Raw genomic sequence first — 18,042 nt, forward strand, 5'->3', positions numbered from 1 at the left:
GTGGGACGTCAAAGTTCTCGCCATCGCCTTTCGTCCTGGGCGCTTCTTCCCAGGTGTGACGGATCTGCTTGGTGTCGGCCTCGAGACCCTTCTCCATATGTTCCTGGGTCTCGCTTTTTCTTCCACTGGCGATTCCACATCAGGACTTGGATGAGTGAAGCTGGTTTTTTCAAAGTGTGACCCATGCAATCTTCTCTTTATCTCTTTAACTGGCGCCTGTTTTGCTCTTTGCCAGAGCTGAGGAGGAGGAGAAGGAAGATAAAATACCAAGCGGTCTCCTAACGATGCTCTGAATCAGGGATTCGGTCCATGAGATCTCCAACTCTTGTCCAACACACCTGAGTTACCAGGTGTCTGCAGAGCTGGATGACATGCAGAAGAAACTATGTCATTCAGGCCTGTTGGACAAGAGATGGATCTAAACGTGGCAGGATGGTGGTTCTCCAGGACCAAACCTGGGAATCCCTGATCTGGATGGTGCTCACGCCATTTTCTAGGGATGTCCCAATGTCCAGAGACCAACAAAAAAAAAAAGAAGTAGTTCTCTCGATATTACCTACAATGCGTCTTACAAAGTAGTGAGCATCCATGGTCACTAGACGGTGAATATAGACCACAATGCACTGCTGGTAAGAGCTCAAAATGGTTCAAGTGACACGAACATCAAATCAGGTTAAAAAACACTAATCATTAAAGTTCTACCTTTTTTATTAAATAAATATGCAACACAGGAAAAATAAAATACAATACAAGGTTTTTTTTTTTTTTTTACATGACTTTGATTTGATCTGAATGTCCATTGTGGTTGCCGTGGAGACAGCTAGCAGGGAGAAAACAGCGTTGCTTCCGAATCACCAACAGCATGAGATCACTGTGTAGTGAATAAGATGGCGTGGAATATGTGCGTCATCGGGACGGGACGAGGTAATGATAACGACCAGAATTAATGTTCCCATGATGGAGGAATTAATCAGTTCGGATTTAAAATAATAAACCAGCCACTTACTTTACTCCGTAATGGTCATTTTCATTCGGGTCCAGGTGTTTACATGGTCATTTTTCATCTCTTTAAAGCAGATTTACTTTTTATTTGGAATTAAAAAGGAAGTGAAACTAATGTAAACGTGGGTTTTAAGTGCAAATAACTTCAAAGAACACTTCAAAAAATATTTTGAAGATGGTTTGCATAATTAGGTTTATTTTGGTCTTGTAATTTATTGATGTCGTAGGAGTCGTGATTCAGGCAGCGGTCAGCTTCACCTCCACGGGGAAATGGTCACTGACAGCCAAAGCCTGTGAGACAAAGCAAACAGTCTGATTTTTACAGCTTGTTTCCACTGACTCTTCCACTTTCCAGCAACAAACAGAAAACTTCTTGCAAACCCCATTTCCAGAAGGGTTTGGAAAGATCACTACCATGCAACTTAAATATGCCATTTAAAAAACAGTTTCAGGCTTCATTTCATAAAAAATAGTGCAAAGGGAATCAATTTCAGTGTTTATAGATGAAGTTCATGTTTACAAAATCTAAGTAAACATCGACTGAAGAGCCAACAGGCTTTACTTGGATCAAAAAGGAAGAATAGAGTCGAATAAAGGCAGAAAGTTAAAGAGCATTCAGTAACATTGTTACTGTATTATTCTGTTAAATATATGCCAATATTGCCGTCTCTAACTTATTTCTCTTTTTTTTCCGCAGGTCTTCTTGATTAAGTGCAGTTGTACATGTTGATCTGTCTTTCCTGTCGTCTCCACCCCAACCAGTGGAGGCAGATGGCTGCCCTCCCTGAGCCGGGTTCTACCGGAGGTTTTCTTCCTGTTAAAGGGGAGTTTTTTCCTTCCCACTGTCGCCGCGTGCAGCTCAGGATGGGGGATTGGATCGAAGTCATGATTTGATGCAATCAGTTGGTTTCTATTACAGGATATGTATGAATTGGCTTGAACTGATGTGTATGTTGATTCGTGTATGTGGAGTGGCCTGGGACAACATTGTTGTGAAGTGGCGCTATACAAATAAAGTTTAATTGTTCTCTTAATAGTAAGCAAATTAAATTGGTTGCAAGTGAGGGTACCATGTTTGGGTATAAAAGTACCATACAGAAAAGGCTCTGTCTTTTCAAACACAGACAGGTAACAGCTCACCACATTGAGCTATTGTGAGTGGGGGTGAACCAGTATGGCTGAGTGTTACGGCTGTCTGCCAATCCACCTAATTATTGTTTTATTTTGTATTCAAATCCCTGTGTGCCGTCACCAAATGAGGATTGGAGCTGCTTCATTTTCTGTTTGCTTTAGTTCAGTGGACCAGTTTCTGTTTAACACATTGTGCGCCTTGTTTTCTTTTCTTTTTGTACTGGATGACTTTTGTTTCGTAGCTGTCCTTTCTTTATGCAGCTACACTTAGCCCAACACTTGTAATATTACCACCTCTTTGTTCCCACTTGTAACAATAAATTTTCAGAAATTCTCATGTTAACAGCTGTCTGCAGTTCTCATTTGTTACGCCTCACATCCCCTTGCAGAATTGGGACGTTACACTGAGAAACTATATGTATCCAGTAATATATAATATTTTGTAGTATTGTACGCAGGAAAAATGTGAAAAAAAAAGCTATTTTTGAACAGAAGAGATTGATTCTTTAAATAAAGTTGGTATCAATTTATAGATATTTTTGTAGAATAGCTGAAGATGAATTTAAGAAAGCCAAATAATATTTAAATTATAGGGAGAAACATCAATGTACTGCATATTATTTGTGAAAAAATTGTTTCTCTGATTTTTTTTTTTTTTTTTTTTTTTTTTTTATATAATTAATGCATCAGAGGGTTGAAATTATTTACCTTCTGAGGGAAATTAAAATTACAAAAGGCTCCAACATAACAGCAGCGTGCTGACTGAATGTTTTGTTGCAGTTTAGAGAACTTTCCAGCTTTTCTTTTCAGCTTTAATCATTTTAACCTCATTAAAAGTTTCAGATCAACACAGAATTTTTTTGTGTTTCAGTGGAAAAGCTGTGTTTTTACCAGATTGTGGCTGAGCTTCAGATCCACCATGAAGTCGTAAACCTCTGCACTGCCTTGCACCACGCTCTTCATCATGTCGTTTGTGACCACAATCCTGAAAAAAGAGTCGGGTGGGTGGAACAATCTGCATGTATGTGTGTGTGTCTGCAGCTATCTGTGTGGGATTACCTGTCGTAGGGACAGTTGGTGTGGGACACAGTGGTGTCTGCACTATCTGGGATCAGCCAGTGGAAACTCTTGTCAGTGAAGAGGCGGATCTGTTCCCATTCGGCGCCTTCAACATAATTGCAGCCTGTGTTGAAGTCTCCCAACAGCACGACGTCCTGCAGAGAGAACTGGTTGCTTTAGCCAGAGTCGCCTGTTTTCCCTCCAAGTTCTCGTAAAGACTGATAAAGATGATTCACGTTGGTGTTCCAGCGAGTGCGAACGTCAGCCACCACATCATACAGAGCGTCCGTCTCCTGCACGGCGAAGTCCGGAGAAGTGTGCTGGGGGATCAGAACAAAGTTCTTCACAGCTGTAAAGAGGAAAAAGAAGACGGTTTGATAAGAAACGACTGGATATATCTGACTTGTTTCATACGGACAGGGTGCTTACCAGTGTAAGTGGAGGAGAACATGACTACAAATGGCTCTCTGCTGAAGGTGTCTGTCCCACAGGGCTCACAGCCGTCATCGTAGGTGTAGTTTTTAGCCACGGACACTTTCTGCTCTCTGGAGGGAAAACAATAAACCATCTCTTGTTTGATTATTTGTGACTTTGTTGAGTTTTTAAACCACATTAAAAATACATTAAAGGGCTTTTTCATGCTCACAAGAGGGCAGATTTGTTGGATATTTGAATAAATAAGGTACAATTTATGTGAAATAAAGGTATAAAAGAGAAAATACAGGTTTATGAATTGGCAAGCCTTAACATCTTAACAAGCCCCAAAATTTCCTCAATATCTGGACAGATGAGAACAAAGTGGAGTTGTTTGTTTAATCTCCTCGGAGCGGCAGTGGCTCAGGAGGTAGAATAGATTGTCTGATGACTGAAGGTTGGTGTTTGAATCATGCTTCCCCAGTCAATCTGTTGTATCTCTGGGCAACACACTTCACCCTTCACGCCTGTAGTGTCGGCATCGCTTGTGTATGAACATAACTGAATGTTTCTGTGGTGGTCAGAGAGGCCGCTAGCAGGCATTGGCTGCTAAGTTTCCATCAGGACAGCTGAGGCCACTCATGAAGCTTACCAACATCAAGAATGAATGAATATTGAATCCAATGTAAAGCGCTTTGCATGCCTTGTAAAGTGTGTCATAAATCTAATCTGTTATTAACACAATGTACAACAGCCGCACGTTTGCAGAGAACCAAACTAAGCAAATCAGCACAAACACCTCAAACCAACTGTTAAAGCGGTGCTATGATGGTATTTGGAGTTTTCTGAGCTTTCTACAGTGTTACAGTGTTGAATCCTCATCAGACATGTGAACAACACTGTTTTTTTATCACCTAAACGCATGTTTGAGTTTGAGTTTGAGTTCCAGCACTCTCTCCGTTCGGTTTCCATGACAACGAAAAACGCGTCGTTTTAGAGAGTTTTTTCTACTTGGAAATCCTTGTGACGTCCCAGGGGGATAAGGTTCGGTGATTGGTTACCTTCTACTGGTTAACAAGGGCATGTACAAATACATCAGGCGGGTGGAAAACGTGGGATAAAGTTATTTCCAACGATGGCTGGTGAGTTTACCAAAGAGAGACATCCTGCTGCATTCGTTGCTGTGGGTTGCTGTTTTCCACTTCGTTTTCAGGCTCTGATTCAGGTTCCAACATGTAGGGCTGTATGCTATGTGTTGACATTGTATTTTGTTTTTTTTTGAGTTCATATTAGCCTAATCCTTCTGTTTATGAGACGTTACAATGACGGCGAAAGCAGGTGCGGTGCGCGCTCCCGATGTAGTGCAGTGGCGGGAGGCGGGGCTTAATGTGGAAGAGTCTCAATCCACTCGTTTTGTCTACAGGCTGATCTGACAGCCTACGGAGAGGGTCGGTCTGAAGTAAATAAAACGATTTGTGACAATAACTCGATCAATCCCAACCATTCTGGGTTCAGTAATAAAAATAAATTAGCCTGAAATACACATAATGGTTCCACTTTAAGCACGGTGGTGGAGGGATGATGATCTGGGCTCGTTCAGCAGCCTCTGTACCCGGACATCTTGCAGTCATTCTGTGCAAGCACATTTCTACAAAGTTAAACCCGCAATTACAGTTCAACCTGATCCTTCAAATAGACCGCCATCTTTTTAAATGATCAGGTCCACCGACCATCTAATTGTCTCTGTTTGTATGTAAAACTTTGGCTGAATTCACAGCAGGGACTTTGTGAATTATTCTAATGGTGATTTGGTCATATGACGCTGAAATCATAAAATAATGGTTTTATTGGACTAAAGTGACAGTCTGGAGATACTTTATGAAGTAAGTGGTACCACGGGGTGTCGCTGTCTTTGGGGCAGGTCCCCTATAAATGGGGAAGTGGCATTCTGCCAAGTTATGCCAGCTTCCTGTTTGGTAGCCAGGAGCATCAGTGGCCACATTGACTTTCAGGGGAAAATGCTGGACTTCAGCAGTTATCGGGTAAATATATTGTGGGTTTTTAGTGTGTTACATTTTCTATTGTGTGGACATGATTTTACCAAGCTTTGTATAACAGGGCTGGGCTCTGGCAAACTGCTGGATGAAGGAAACGGGGTGTGGGAATTCCAGGGTGCAGGTACGCTGTGTTTTATGGTTTTTAAAGGAAGTAAAATTAAAATGTTTTTGTTTTATAGTAATTTTATATTTTGTTTTGTTTACAGTGTGATGCGCCGCTACCTGCTGTCCTTTTTGTTTGATTTAGTTTAGTTTTGTTTTAAGTTAGTCCGCTCCAGCTGTGTGTTTAGGCCATAATTCGTGGTGATTGTAAGAGCGAACTAACTACTTTTCTTTTTGTTTGTTTGTGTTTTTTTCTTAGTCGCTCCCCCTAAAAGATTTTATTCTCCGGGGTGCTCAGCACTGGTTTGTCCAATCCCGACTCTTTTGTGCATTTTATTTAAGGGACTGTTGATGTGTAGTGGGTTGCCGTGCAAATCAGAATGTCTCCGGTGTGTTAATTTTGCTGTGTACTTAGCGGGTGATCTGCCTCGGGGTGTGTGTTGTTGGAAGGGCAAACTAATGCTGAGCCAGACGGTCTGAAGCAGTAAATGGAGTGTTCGTTTCTATAAATAAATGATTAAACGCTATTTATGTTTCAATCGTTTATTTTAGTGTTTACCACTTGCTCACACCCGTTACATTTACATGACCACAAGGCAGCATAGCATTAATGGATTAAAGAGTTTAACCACTTGACAAAGTGAATAATGGGAAAAAGATGTTGAAAATAGAAAAAAAGTGTCATTTTGGAGTATGAGTGGCGTGACTGGGCCCACAGTGAAACTGACATTCAGTCTTCCTAACATGTTATCAGAGTATTATCTGATGTTGAGCTCTTTCATTTAGATTCTTATTATTTTGGGCAGACTGTTGAGCAGAATAATTTGGTCTGTGGGAAAATCTGATGCAATACACTTAGCTTGCCTGAACTTGGATCAAGTCCTTGATTGAAATGATGTGCTGGGACCCTGAGAAAGGACGAATGCTTCAAACTGTGTCAAATGAAGCAATGCTGCAACTAAATCTGTCCTTTTTGTCTGAATCTCTGTTCGTTTTACCTTTGTAATGCTTCTGATTGCATACATGTACCTGTAGAGGAAGAGATATCTCTCCTTGTAGGTGCTGCGCCCCAGCGGCTCGCTGACGATGTACCTGAACTGAGGGGAATCTCTATGAAAACACACAACAAAAATAGGTTTATCAGACATCTCTCCTTGTGAGCTGTTCGAAAAATTTCATTTGACTTTAATAACCAGCAGTCAGTGTTACTGTGTGTGCTCTTTGCCAGTGGTTCTCAAACATTTTGATCAACATAATTGATGTTCGCGACCCCAAACCCCTACGCAGCCACTGAGTGGTTCATGTGTGACCATAGACTGTATACTAAAGATGGACGGAGCCTCGGTGAGGTTCCTGAAGAGTTGAGCTGAAGCTTGATGGGTTCCTACCATCACCATCTTGGCAGGAGCATGCATGTGGTCTCTCCCGGAAAATACTAAAATAGGCAAAGAAGTGGAGCTGAGAGGGGGTTCGTGAGCATCGGGGTGGATAATTGACATCTAGCAAGCTCCATCCCACGTGTAGCTAAAAGCTAACTGAGCTAACTCAGCACTAATGGAAGCTAACCAGCTAACAGAGGTAGGCGGGCTCAAACTAAATCACGCTGTTAACTGGCTAAAAAACATGGTTAACAAAACCGTGGTTAAATACCTGCTGCAAGAAGAAGGCCCCCTTCTTGCAGCGGGATATTGGGTACCTGTCAATCAAAAGGACACGCCCCTATATATTCTGAATTTTGAGGTTTAAATATCTTTTAAGTGGCTGAGTTAGAAAACAGAATTCACTCCCACCACAGGTAAACCTGACCTATTAAACCTAAGATGGATTTTTGAATCAGGCTGTAAACATGGGCTGATGCTCAGTTGAAACTTAACCAGCTGTCTTGACTTACACAACTATTAAATACTAAGCTGTTGCCATGTGATTGACTGATTAGGTTGTTCTACGTTCTTCTTACTTGAAGCGGGAAATCGGGAACCTGTCAATCAAAAGGACACGCCCCTAAATATGCCGAGTTTTGATATTAAATAACTTTTAAATGGAGGAATTAGACAAAAATTCACTCCCCCCACAGTTGTCATGAAGGTAAACCTGACCTATTAAACTGAAAATGGATTTTTCAACCAGGCTGTAAACATGTTTATTTCTGCTGTGAAGTTGGTCTTTCTAACATGGGAGTCTATGGGGATTTGCTCTGTTTTGCAGCCCCTAGTGGATGAAGAGGGAACGGCAGTTTTTCTTCCTCATTTACTTCACTTTTGACCACTGCAGGTTGCCATTTGTGTGTGACATATCATGTCATGGGCTGCACGGTGGCATAGTGGTTAGCACTGAGCCCTCACAGCAAGAAGGTCACTGGTTCAGTCTTTGGCTGGGGTGTGGTTTGGACAGTAGAGTTTGCATGTTCTCCCTTCTCATTTGCATGTTTGGTTGATTGGTTATTCTGAATTTCCCCTCAGAGTGGTTGTTTGTCTCTGTGTGGCCCTGCGACGGACTGGCAAGCTGTCCAGGGTGTACCCTGCCTTTTGCCCAAAGTCTGCTGGGATAGGCTCCAGCTTCCCCACCACCCTTCATCGGACTATGTAGTTAGGAAAATGAATTAATGTCATGTCATCTTTCAGCCATCTGGACTGGAAAACTATCAGAATTTTCTCAAATAAGGAGGATAAACTGGTTTTTGGTGGTTCGTTGCTGTGACCTACTTTCCTAAAATCAGCTTGTCTCGCAGAGACAATTTAATGAATGTGTCCTAACTTTGATTATGTGTTAAAGATAAAGGTGCTAATTTACCTCTGCTTTTAGGGTTTCTGTTTGTCAATTCTACTAACAATCCCACATTTATTTAATAAATTTAGGCTTTATAGTTTTATAATTATCTGGTGAGAGCCTCTAAACTCCTCTCCCCTTCCTGACTCCCAGTTTGAGAACCGCTGCTGTAATGCGAGGTGTGTAGTCAGTCTAACTTGTTGACATGCTCCATGAGTCTTTTGGTGGCGGACAGATCGGTGTCTTTGACCTCCTGGATCAGAATGATGTCGTAGCGGTGGACAATCTGCAAGACACACCGAGAAACACACATTGGTACATCTTGATTGGCATTCTGTTGGCACCAAGTCCATTTTTATCTTCATTTTTTGGAAAATAATCATGTTACTGATCCTTTTGTGTCTCAAAATGTGTCTCAGTAAGACTTCACATGGCCCCGACTTGGCTGCAGCATCCCAACACCTACGTTAGGATGCTGGTTGTGGACTTCAGCTCAGTCTTTAACACAGCTCTGCTGGCCCTGAAGCGCCACAACCTGGCCTGGTCTGGATGAGTGACTTACTACTCCCCAACAGGCCCAGGTAGTGAGGTGGGGAAGTCAACACCTTCACCACCGATCCTCGCCAACAGGACTGCTCTGCCATCCACCCTTCCAGCATGGTGTGAAGTTTTAGTTATCCAGTGATGACATGACTCCCTTCAGAGAAGGTCTCACAAAATGGCGCTCCAAGAAAGATCTGGTTCTTAGTACCAGCCAGACAGCGGAGGTTATAGTAGATTACAGGAGGTCCGGGAAGCCTGAGCACGCTCCTCTCTGCACACAGTGTGGACAGCAGTCAGTTCCCAGGTTTCCAGATTTCCTCTGACCTCTCCTGGGCTGTGAACGAATCACACCTGGTAAAGAAGACCCAACGACTGGTCTTCTTTCTCAGGAAGCTGAAGCGGAAGGGACTCACAGGTTAGGGTCTTCTCAGCTGCTTCTGAACCTTCAGGACCACCAGAGAACTCATCCTAAGTCTCAGTGTGAGGCTGCGTTATGGCTGTACAGCGCAGGACAAGAGGAACTTGACCCGGGCGATGAGGACAGCTCAGGGGATTGTGGGACATCATCTACCAGATCTGGACTCATCTCCACCACTCGAGTCCAGAAGAGGCCCAGACACATTGCAGCTGACTCCACCCATCCAAACAATGCACTGTTTGTACTGCAAGATGTTCTCCAGAAGTTATGTTGGTTATTTATGATGGAAAAAAAAGCGGGAAGAAATATTGATTATTGATGATTTCATAGCAATTTATGTTCATGGACACATTTGGGCTCGAAGGTCACCAGAAGGACGGAATTGGAGGAGAACACAAGGGTTAACCCATTAAGGTCCTGGTCTGCCATTTGGTAGAGGTAAAATTCAGTGACTTTGATAAATTACTTTTCAAAAAAGAAAATAAAGTGGAAATAAATAAGAAAAAAACCTGCCTTAGCACCTCTACCAACTGGTTTGGGTAAGTAAAACCCAAACCAGTTGGATATTTGTTATAATACAACTATTTCACTGTTGTTACATGATTATTATTAGTATTTTCTTTTTTTTTTTTTTAAATTGGTATTATTATAATTATAATAGTGGTTATTCTTATTCTTATTCTTATTCTTATTATTGGTGTTATTATAATTATAATAATGGTAATTATTATTATTCACTTTCATTCTTTATTCAGACTCTAGGTCCATTAAAGAAAAAAAGAGAAGAAAATAAAAAAAAATAAAAAAATAAACAATTTTATATTTTTGGTGTTAATATAATAATAATAATAGTAATAATAATTATTATTATTGTTATTATTATTATCATTATCATTTTCAAACTCAAACCAGTTGGATGTTTGTTATAACACAACTGTTTCACTGTTGTTACATGATTATTATTATTCTTTTCTCTTTTTTTAAAATTGGTGTTATTATAAATATAATAATGGTAATTATTATTATTCACTTTCATTCTTTGTTCAGACTCTACGTCCATTAAAGAAAGAAAGAGAATAAATGTAAAAAATAAATAATTTTTGTATTATTATTATTATTATTATTATTATTATTATTATTATCATTATTATTATTATTGTTGTCAACTAGTTTTTGACATCTAAACCAAAGAAACATTTATTCTGCGTATTCTTGTCCAAAACAAACAGAAAAACACAGAGAAACCTTTTTCTCTGGCCTTTTTGTTACAGTGAAAGTTGAAGGGTTAAACACTTGATCACATCTTATAAATATCATTTTGACATGTGTTCTGACATCCAGCGGGAAAAATTATTTTTAAGTTTTTTTTTCTAAAATACAGCAACATTTAAGTCTCCTTTTAAAGGAAAATCCCGTGTTTTCTGTGTAAAATATAGATATGTGCAGAAAGCACCGGTTCACACGACGTTTTCCATGATCACATTTTACGCGTAAAACTTGACCAAAATAAACACGAGTTCCTCGTTTTCACTGCTGCTGATGTGAGTTGCTGCTTATCTCAGCAGGAAAAGAGAATTTAAATCTCCATCATTTAATTTGGTTAAATGAATGATAGAGCGAAAACATGGAGGGGCTCCTGACCGTGCCGATGATGCCCATCAGAGTTGCATTGGAGGCCTTTTTGTCTCCAAATGACTTGATGTTGAAGGCTCCCAGCAGCAGAGAGGACGATAGATGCAGCAGGGCCAGAAGGCTTCCCAGAGAGCCCAGCAACCGCATCCTGGACACAGAAGGCTCATTTAAGCACAAAAATCTGAATATTCAGCATGTAAAACACAGACATTCACATGATTTTCTCATATTGTATTGAACTTGATTAGCAAGTGTTCCATTTTCATCCATTAATCTTTGTTTCAGTGTGATGATGCACGTTAATACGGTGAAGTTTGATCATAACCTGCACCGATGTAGACCCAGCCAGAACCCTATATATATATACATACATATATATATATATATATATATATATATATATATATATATATATATATATATATATATATATATATATATATATATATATATATATATATATATATATGTATGTATGTATAGGCCTGAGCAGAGTAAAAACGCCTTTGGGGAAGAATAATGAAGGGATGAACAACTTCTGCAGATTTGTTCTGCGTTGAAGTGGGTTTTCTGCTTCAGAATCATAAATGAAATAAAAGAGAACTTTTCAAGATACAGCTCAATGAACTTCTCTTCATGTACATTGTTCCGTCACATTACTGATGCTAATAGTCCTGGAATGAGTTATCGTGTCCGTTAGCTTGTGATAAAGCATTATGTTGATCATGCACATGAAATATATGCAGTCTCATCCCCAAATATTTTGAGAGTCTGTGTAAAAGGTCAGAAACAAAGTTGAAAGGAAAAAAAAACCTCATCAGCTCATATTTTATCTCCACTGGAACAAAAACAACAAATCTGATGTTGAAAAAGAGAAATGTTTCTATTTCATGGGAAATATGAGCTCATTTTTTAATTTCATGACTGGAAAATAAGTAGCACAATTAAACAAAAGTTAGTTGTTAGTTAAATATGTTAACTGGTAGCAGGTCAGGAAGATGACTGTGTAGAAAAGAGCACTTCAGAGAGGCAGAGTCTTTCAGATGAATAGATGAACAGAGGTTAACTTTCTGAGACAAACTGTCCCTGAAAACTGTGAAAAAAATGTTCCTCAGTGTAACGTGAATACTGAAGATCCCACCATGTATAGTGTACAACATCATCAGAAAATGCTAAGAACAGAAGGAATCTCTGTATGCAGGAGACTAGGCTGAAGGTGAAACTGAATGATGGTGAGCTGGGTTTCCTCAGGCAGCACTGCAGTAAAACCAGACGTGGTTCTCTACTGGAAACCAGTGCAGAGACTTCTAGAAATCTCTGTCACAGTTCACCCTGAAATCCACAAAAGCAGCTTAAAGCTCCACCATGCAGAGAAGAAGCCAGATGTGAACAGGGTCCAGAACCAGCAGAGCTCATTTAAAATGTTCTGAGTGGAAACCTGGACGAAGATGTGGAATTCTCTGTGGACAGCATGGACGTTGTGTCCTGCAGACTAAAGAGGAGAGGGAGCATCCAGCTTGTTATCAGCCTGCATCTCTGATGGGATGGGGTTGCATTAGTGCCGATGGCGTGGGCAGCTTCCACATCTGGGAAGCTCCATCAATGCTGAAACATCTGCTCCCATCCAGACAACGTCTCTTTCAGGGAAGATCTTGCAGGTTCCACCATGCTGGACCACATCCTGCATCATCACAGCAGCATGGTGGACCAGGAGAACTGGTCTGCTAAGGTCCAGAGCTTTCACCAGTGTTGCTGCCATCAGATTAAAAATAAATAAATATTTTCCGTCATGTGGTGCAAATGGGGAAAGTTTTAACGCGTTCTACTCTGAATAAAATGTAGATTCATGATATTTAAATTGTGTTTTATTACATTTCTTTGCAACATGAGTTGTCGATTAAAGACTGCAGGAATGGTTCATAACTGTGTCACCAGACCTGGATGCCATAAAGAGTCTCAGTGTGGGAATGACAGACAGACAGAGCAGCTGCCACACTGGAAACGTGGCATGATCACTGCTTCCCAACAGCTTGTCTAAATAAAGCTCCACAACATTTTACAACCACATGATAAGAAGGAAAATGCAGATAAAGATTAAACTGCGACTCTTCCACGTAAGCTGACATTTAGTTCACTGCGGAAAGCCAAACCTGGACGTTTGAACTTCTTTACATTTGTTAGCATGTGCTTGTGTTTGTGTTACAAGTCTGCAACAAGTCTGAGACAAGCTTAGATTCAGTGATAATAGAGGAAGAAATTATTATTATTAATTTATGGGCATTAATTATTTTACCATTACTTTAAACAGGCAGTACACTGCAAAAACTCAGCCTTAAAAAAACAAGAAAAAAAAAAAGGTTTTATGTTATTAAATTAAATGTTATTTATTGTTAAAATTATGTTGCTTAAAATAAGATAAATTATCTGCCAACAGAACATGAAAATTTGGCTTGTCAAGACTTCCCAAAACAAGTAAAAATACTCTTAAAACAAGAGGAATTCTCTGGCATAAAAACTAAGAATTATCTTACCTTAAAAAAAATAAGCATATGTGTACTTAATTTAAGATTTTTAATCATGCTTAGATTTCAGTTTTTTGCAGTGTAGTTGAATTTATTCGTGCAGTTGCTAGGCAACATATAAGCCATCTCGTTTCCCTGAAGGTAAACATCTTTAGCATGTGCAGACTACGCAGGACACTCCGCAGCATATGAACTCTAGTTTTCCCTCCTGGATCCAGTTTTGCTTTCTGCTTCCTGGTCATTAAGGCACCTGCTTGTATTTGTTCCTGTGTTTCACCTGTTAGGACCAGTGTGTTTATCTACCCTGTGGTTTCATTTCCCACTGCCGGTTCATTTCCATTTTATCTTACGTCCTGTCAAGTCCCTTCCTTGTTTCCACCTTGGTCTTGCTACTTTGATTAAATCTTACACCTGCACCAGTTTGTCTCATAAGGCTGCAACTGGGTCTGCACCATCCATTAGCAGTAAACAACCAAGTTATTACCAAGCGGCAACCTTCGCCAGTAAAAAGTGAAGCCTATGTGGAAGTGCATAAAACTGCAGTTCCCCCTTCATCCACTAGGGGTTGGAAAACAGAACAAATCCCCATAGACTCCCATGTTAAAAAGACCAACTTCACAGCAGAAATAAACATGTTTACAGCAGTAATAAACATGTTTACAGCCTGGTTCAAAAATCCATTTTAGGTTTAATAGGTCAGATTTACCTTCATGACAACTGTGGGGGGAGGGAATTTTTTTCTAACTTGCCCGTTTTAAAGTAATTTCATCTCGAAGTTCGGCATATTTAGGGGCGTGTCCTTTTGATTGACAGGTACCGATCTCCCGCTTCAAGTAAGAAGAACGTAGAACAACCGCGGTTTTTAGCTGGTTAACAACGTGACTTAGCTTTAGCTTGTTAACCTCCGTCCATCTCTTATATACAGTCGATGGTTATTATTCACGCCTTACTGAAAATCCAAAGAGGTGTGTAGGTGTAGTCCAGGTGTCATAAAGTAGAAGTCCTGTCCAACAGCGGCTCCAACCGATCACTAAACCAGCTGAATTTAATAATTTCAGCTCCTCTGCAGGTAGAAGAACCTGTTGGTGAAAACACCTGTCCTAAATGAGCAGGTAGATCCAAAAACATGCCAGGACTTCTACTTTATGGTACCTGGATTGTACAACTTTAATAGAAGCCAGTTTTGGGCGTGTTGGTGCCTTTATCTGCACTTCAGTACAAAGTTATTTTCATACCATTACTTAAAACTGTACTATGCGATGAACAGAAGCTCTGCTCCAGAGGTGACGTCAACTTCTACAATCAGGAATCGGACCTGTGGCTCTGAACCAGAGACGGGTTGGACCGTCCAGATCAGGGCTACTCAACATGGTCCTGCGAGGGCTGCAGTCCTGCAGGTTTTCAGTATTTCCCTGCTTCCACACACCTGACTAATGAAATGGCTCCTTCAGCCAGAGGTTCTGCACAATGACTCCTTCATTTGACCCAGGTGTGTTGGAGCAGAGACACACTGAAAAGCCCTGATCTAGACCCGTGTCAGTAACAAGACCAGAACCAGTCTCTGTGCCGGTACAGGCTTGCATCGAAGCTTGTTTCTACTTCTGTGATGGTGAAGGTACCAGATCTGCTCATGATGTGCCTGCTGATGATGTCGCAGTCTGTGATTGGCTGGGCGTTGGCGACGCTGTTGTGATTGGTCCGTAAAACTTACAGAAGGAATTTCTCATCGACGTGACATTGTAGTTCTTTTTCGTAGGATCTACGGAGAATGTTCAGAAAGAAATCCATCATCATCGATTAAACAGGACTTACCACAGCCTGAACATCACTTCTAAAACTCCAGAGAGCAGAAAGACCGAAATCTGAAAGGAATCTAAAAATAACACAATAATTAATATCAATGTGACTTAATGTTTACGTTAGCGACTCCTTAGTTCATAAGTGCAATATTTATTTACAGTTTAACCAGTTACTACACATAAATCCCAAAATAACGTTGATTTGCTCGTTGCAGTGCATGGACAAGTGTATCACTGCGAGGTCAGGCTCCACTTGGTGGTTTAAACATGTTTATAATGTATTGACATTCATTCACTTTCCAAACCATTTAGCCCAATGAAGGGTCGCAGGGAAGCTGGAGCCTATCCCAGCAGTCTTAGGACGAAGGGCAGGGTACGCCCTGGACAGCTCATCAGTCCATTGCAGGGCCACCCAGAGACAAACAACCACTCACACTCACTCCTATGGGCAATTCAGAGAAACCAGTTAACCTAACATGCATGACTAATGAATTCCTGTGAGGATCCGGAAGTTCAGCCACACACAAGTAGCTGTAAACAAATAACCAGTTTATTGGTGAATAAGGAGTGTGAGATGAAACTGAGCAGAGGATCAATCCAGGTGAAAGAGCAGCTGTTAGAGTCCAGGCTTCAGAGACAGGGTCAGGATGGAGGCAGGAGGTAAAGATTATGGCAAAGTACTTATCCAGGACTAAAGACAAGACTCGGGGATTCAAAGACAAAGCAAGGGTCTGTGACCAGAAAATCCAAGAAACTAGAGGTGTCCGTCGTGGACAAGGCAAGGTGGGTAATCCTGGGACGTTAAGCAGTAGGTCGGCAACTGGAGACGATCCGTAGAGCGCTGGAAACCAACTAGACATGAATCTGCTGATAATCTGGCAGAAGGGAAGAGATTGGAGAGAGTTTAAGTCGGTTGTGAGACATGAAAACCAGGTGAACTGAATGAAACTGATGAGAAACAGCAGAGGCAGTTGGGAAGCCACAGGAGGATGGAGTTTCCACTGGTGGGTGCCAGCAGATCAGGGAGGAAAGACATGACAACGTCTTTGGACAGTGGGAGGAAGCCAGAGTACCCAGGGAGAACCCACACATACATGGGGAGAACATATAAACTCCACACAGAAAGGCTGCTGTCCAAACCTCTCCCCAGTCAAGGATCAAACCAGTGACTTTCTTGTTGTGAGGCCACGGTGCTGACCACCACGCCACCGTGCAGTTTGTATTGTCAAGTTGTCAGATTGAAAAGAGCTCTTTTGGTCCGGGGAAAACGTGTTTAGTTTACTAATGAAAATCTAAATAAAAGCAAAACTATCTAATTATAAATTAAGCACCACGAGCATCTTATTAGATTCTTGCACGGTGTGACGCCATCGGCAGGCACTGGGCCCTGAGCAGATCTTGTTCCGACACAGAAAAGTTTAATCATGCTGCATGCAAACTGCATGTTTTACAGGAATGTTTGTGCATTTTTCAGCAACACAATACACAGCCACATTCTGTGCACATTACAGGTGAAGATGGGACCGGACCAGCCTGCATTCCTGGTCCGTTTCCAACGGAGAACACGCAAAAAGGTTTCATAAGAAAACGTGTGAAGGCCTCGTTCTTTTACAGGCCTGAGATGTAAAAACAACAACAAAGAGATGAGGTTCCACACGAACCGTCTGCGGTGAAATAGAACTTTTTATTTATTGGTTTGTTTCTTTGTTGGTTGAAATTAAAAAGAAAAAAGTTTATTCAACTCTTCAAGCAGACAATTATTCTGCTGTTATAAAGAAAATGTTTTAATTGGCAGCAGGAGAGTCATGTGACTGGGAGCATTTCAGAGAGACAGAGTCTCTGTGGACAGATGTTCAAAAAACTGGAAGAATTTCAGCCAAATGTTCTGAAAACACAGACGTTGAATAAAGAAACGAAGTGGAAAACATTCTGTCTGTAAAAATATAAAAACTAAAAGTTAAACTTGACAGAATTACTCATTAATTATTTTCCTTTTTGCCTCTTCTGTCTCTGGTTTCATGCAGCTCCATGCAGATGCCACATGTAAGTTGGAAGTGGGGGTTAAATATTAATCCAGCTGATTATCATGTCTGGTTACAGTTTTATTGGAGCCGTTATGGCATGAAGCGACTCCGAGACGACAGTTTGACGAGTGGAAACAGTCTGGTGTGTGACTAAATAACCTGTCAATGAAGGTGAAATGAAGGTTTTAGATGAATTGGTGTGAACAGTGTGACGTTTCCAGGACCTAAACAGGTTCATGTTTTATTCCAGGATTATATAATAATAATAATGAAGGTGTGTAGCTGTGAAGAGGAGTGTGAGCTGTGCAGCCTACCTGCTTTGACGAGGAGAGAAAGGAAGCTTGTTGTAAACACAGAGCCTTGTTTGTGCTGCTTCCCAGAGGCTTTAATGCAGACCCTGAGCTGAGACGCTGATATCCTGTTCAGGTCTTTGTTTATTTGCTGGTGTGACCACAGCATGCTGGGAGGAGCGAGGACAGGACGTAGTTTTGGTTTTTCTCAGCTGTTCAGCTCTCGTCGTTTTTCCCACCACGGGGAGAAAAACCAGAAGTTTCCATACGAACGTTTTTAACC

At 41.0% G+C, this 18,042-nt stretch overlaps 1 protein-coding gene across 1 annotated transcript; it reads right to left on the bottom strand.

Moving 5' to 3' along the window:
• Positions 1 to 824: 824 nt before the first annotated feature.
• On the bottom strand, positions 825 to 17,890 carry dnase1 (deoxyribonuclease I). The gene is made up of 9 exons (XM_079253563.1): positions 17,784 to 17,890; positions 11,134 to 11,272; positions 8,729 to 8,817; positions 6,795 to 6,875; positions 3,622 to 3,737; positions 3,429 to 3,541; positions 3,193 to 3,347; positions 3,025 to 3,118; positions 825 to 1,293 (listed from the first exon to the last, which is right to left on the bottom strand). Exons 2-9 carry the CDS (start codon positions 11,269 to 11,271, stop codon positions 1,240 to 1,242), a joined length of 840 nt encoding a protein of 279 aa, XP_079109689.1. The 5' UTR covers position 11,272; positions 17,784 to 17,890; the 3' UTR covers positions 825 to 1,239.
• Positions 17,891 to 18,042: the final 152 nt, after the last annotated feature.

The sequence above is a fragment of the Telmatherina bonti genome (assembly GCF_933228915.1).
Source record: "Telmatherina bonti genome assembly, chromosome: 14".
NCBI classification, from domain to species: domain Eukaryota; kingdom Metazoa; phylum Chordata; class Actinopteri; order Atheriniformes; family Telmatherinidae; genus Telmatherina; species Telmatherina bonti.

Bases quoted from the DNA above. Each gene is read 5' to 3' on its own strand.
- dnase1 (XM_079253563.1), bottom strand. From the start codon at position 11,271: ATGCGGTTGCTGGGCTCTCTGGGAAGCCTTCTGGCCCTGCTGCATCTA. The intron at 3,738-6,794 runs GTACATGTATGC...TTTTCCCTCCAG, and splicing joins AGATATCTCTTCCTCTACAG to AGAGCAGAAAGTGTCCGTGG. The intron at 3,542-3,621 runs GTAAGCACCCTG...TCCTCTTTACAG, and splicing joins GTTCTCCTCCACTTACACTG to CTGTGAAGAACTTTGTTCTG.